General features: G+C 68.8%; 1 protein-coding gene across 1 annotated transcript; it reads left to right on the top strand.

Annotated features, from left to right (window-relative positions):
- Positions 1-648: 648 nt before the first annotated feature.
- Positions 649-2,317, top strand: H696_04441 (hypothetical protein). Its single transcript, XM_009498317.1, has one exon. It carries the CDS (start codon positions 1,289-1,291, stop codon positions 2,081-2,083), a length of 795 nt encoding a protein of 264 aa, XP_009496592.1. The 5' UTR covers positions 649-1,288; the 3' UTR covers positions 2,084-2,317.
- Positions 2,318-3,648: the final 1,331 nt, after the last annotated feature.

Genomic DNA, 3,648 nt, shown 5'->3' with positions numbered 1-3,648 from the left:
CCCCCCTCCGCTGGGCGGGGAGATGTGTACCGCCGGATGGAATGCCGCCGCCGGCGGTCATGTTATCAATCACAGGTGGCACGTGCCAACGCCCGCCGGTGGCGCCGACACTGCCCCACACACGAGCGCGCGCCAGACCGCCGGACCGCCGGACCGCCAGACCGCCAGACCACCCACAAGCCCTACACGACGCTCTTCCGATCTCGACACTGCCCCACACACGAGCGCGCGCCAGACCGCCGGACCGCCGGACCGCCAGACCGCCAGACCACCCACAAGCAGAGCACGGTAAGAAGAACGAAGGAAAGAAGTGTCTATGGTGTCTGTTTGTGCGGCCTCCTCTCCCGCCCTGCCGCTCCCTCTCTCTCTCTCTCTTTCTCTCCCTCCTCCTCTTTCTCCCCCTCTCGCACGCACACACGCACGCACGTTCGTACACAACGGGAGAGGAGGAAGAGGGGGGGGGGAGGAAAGAGACGAGGGATTTACACAAGAGGGCAAGAAGCCATGAGGGGGGAGATCGGAAGAGCGTCGTCTCCCCCTCTCGCACGCACACACGCACGCACGTTCGTACACAACGGGAGAGGAGGAAGAGGGGGGGGGGAGGAAAGAGACGAGGGATTTACACAAGAGGGCAAGAAGCCATGAGGGGGGGGGGGGGGGGAAAACGAGGACAAAGGATGCGGACCCAGGGCAAGGCGGAGCAGGAAAGGGGGAGGAAGGCCGCCATGCCCAGCGCTACCGAGGGGCGGTACCTCCGCCGGCCAGCGGCAACGGACTGCCAGGTGCCAGGTCCGGGGAAGAATCAAGGACGGCGCCAGGTTGCGAAGCGCCCAAGGCCTCGGGCGCCAGGGTGCGAGTGGCCGTCAGCGGACTGCGACGGATGACGGTCGTGACGGAAGTGCCGCCCGGCGGCGAGGACACGCCACCCTCATCATCGTCCGACCCGCCGCCGGCGCCAGGATCATCATCTTCATCGTCGGACCCGGCGCCGCCACTGGCACCGGGGGTGGCGGCCGCCGCGGTCGCCGGGGCGGCTGTTGACGCCGCCTCGGTGCTAGCCAGCCGCTGGCGCTTGTTCGAGTGCTTCTGGTTGTGCTTGTTGATGAAGTCCAACAGCATGATGATGGCCCGGAGGATGACATTCGGCAGGGGGTCCGACGATTGGATATCCACGAAGGACTGGTGCGCATGATGCACGCACAGCCGGGCCAGATCGTACGCCGAGCCGGTCACCTTGTCCCGGTAGATCCGGCGGATGTCCCGCTTAATTTCATTCACGGCGTAGCGGATGTTTTGCGTGGTCTTGGTCGAGAGCTTGGTCGAGCGGAGCATCTGCCGGGCCTCCTTGACCGACATGGTGGAGAATGGCAACACCGGCCCGGGCCGGGTGAAAGTCCGCTGCTCCAGGTGCGCCAGCAGGTTGTACATGACCGGATCCACGTGCGTGCCGGGCGACGAGCCGAAGAAGGAGATGGCCGCCAACGAGGCATTGACCGATGGCGAGCCCGGGGGGAGGGGACCCCCGGCGGCGCCCGGTACCCCGGCGGCCCCGCCAGTCCCGCCAGCCGAAGGAGCCACGCGTCCGGGAGCCGGCGAAAGGAGCCCCGGCCCACCGGAACCCGGTGCCCTGGCCGCCACATCAAAGCCCCGGTCATCCTCCGGGTCGTCATTGTGCGGCACGCCGGCCAGCGGGGCGCCGGGAGTGGCCGACCCACCAAGCGACGGGCTTGCCGACGATGACAGAAGGTCCAGCCCATTGACCAGCCCGCTGGGGGAGGGGCTGCCAATGCCATCGAGCCCGGCGCCGGCCGGGCGCAGCACCGGCGACCCGGTGCCACTCAGCGACGGACCGGCGGACGCAATACCGCCGGGCGTGGCGGTGGCAGCCGCGCCCGTGGCCGCAGACACCGCCGCCGAGGAGGACCCGGTGACCTGGGCACCACCGCTCGCGGCATTGGCATTGGCCCCGGCCGGCACATGCCCAGCAGCCACCATCGACGGGGGGAAGCCCCCGAGCATCGGGCCATTGGGCGTGTGCACGACCACCGGCGGGTGGGCCGCAAACCCGGGCAGCGGCTGGTAGAGGCCGCCATACCCGCCGAGGCCCCAGCTGGGGATGCCAATCAGCCCGCCGAGATAGTTGTTCGGGGGAACCTGCCGACCGGAGGCATCGGTGCCGGGCTCCGAATTGCCAGGCGCACTCGGGGCATTGGTGCCACCAGCGCCAACATGGCCGGCCCCCGGGCCACGCGGGTCCACCAGCCCGGCAGTCGACCTGGCGGGGGGGACGGCTCGCGCGGCCCCGGCCCCGGCCCCGGCTCCAAGAATGCCAGATTGCAAAACATGCGAAAGCTCATTCAGCAGCGGTGGCAGGCGATCGGCCATCAGCCGCGCCTGGGACATGGTGTCGGCCGAGGGCTGGTCGGCCACCCGGTGTGACAGCCGATCGATGGCCTGGAAGAGGACACTGAAGAGCGATGCCACTTGGGGATTCAGCAGGTGCAGCTGGGTGATGGTGGCCCCGATGGAGCTGGTCATGCCGAAGCGCGACAAGTCCCCGCCGACCAGCTCGACCAAGGAGCTATAGTTCCCGTCGGCCGAATAGGTGTCACTTTGGGACCCGGCCACGGCCGAGGCGGCCAGCGTGACCGGAGCGGCGGACATCTGAGACCGCGCGGCGGTGGCCGTGGCCGTGGTGGGGGGGGTGGGGGTGGCGTTGGCGGCCAGCGCATCGGCCCCCGGGAAGCGGCTCGGCATCCGAACTCCGGTATTGGTCCCACCGAAGAAGGGGGCCTGCCCGGTGGGTGAGATCTGCGGGGTAGAAGGAGAGGGGGAGGCGGAGTGCCCCGCCGCCACGAAGGAGGACATCTTTATGAGGGTCGGGAGTGGTGGTGGCGGCGGCGGCGGCGGCGACACTGGTAGCGGGCTCCCTCGCGCGCACTCTCTCTCGTTCTTGTGGGGTGCCTGATGAAGGGGAAAGGGGGGGGGGAGGGCGAGAGAGAGGGAGAGAGAGAGAGAGGGAGGGAGATGGGGAGACTCTGTCTGGGGTGGCAATCAGGGCATGGAGGTCAGTCGGGCGCCGGCCCACGAAGAGGCCCGCCAAACGGAAGACAGAAAGAGAGCCGGCGAGGGGGGGGGCGGGGGCGGGGGCAGCAAACGTACGACGACGGGACTGAGGCGGCGCGGGGAACAGAGATGCCTCGGGGATCCTGTCTCGGAGGGCTGACCAAGGGGCGGAGAAGGAGGGAGGTCAGCACTTGTGTTTAGACGCCTGGTGGATGTGTGTGATGTTGACCCCGGCGAGGCAAGAGAGAGGGAGAGGGGGAGAGGGAGAGAGAGAGAGAGAGAGAGATAGGGAGAGGGGAGAAGGAGGGCAAGGACATACGCGGGGCGAGCGGGCTCTGGAGAGCGAAGCAGGAGGCGCGAGAGGGTCAAAGGAAGACAGGGGAGGAGAGGAGAGGAGAGGGAGTGTGGGTGGCCGGTTGCCTGCAGGGCTCAGCTCGTGGGGTGCTTCCTCTAGGCAGTGTTGACAGTGCCATGCGCGGCCGCCCGCGAATGCCACAGGCCAAGCGGCAGAAGTCACCCCACCCGGAGTGACCGCCCGCCGGCTGTGGTGGACGCGTGTGCCAGGCCCCCCCCCCCCCCCCC

Source organism: Fonticula alba (genome assembly GCF_000388065.1).
Source record: "Fonticula alba strain ATCC 38817 unplaced genomic scaffold supercont2.7, whole genome shotgun sequence".
NCBI lineage: Eukaryota > Rotosphaerida > Fonticulaceae > Fonticula > Fonticula alba.
The sequence above is the reverse complement of the archived record's forward strand: the minus strand, read 5'-3'. Positions and strand labels throughout refer to the sequence as shown.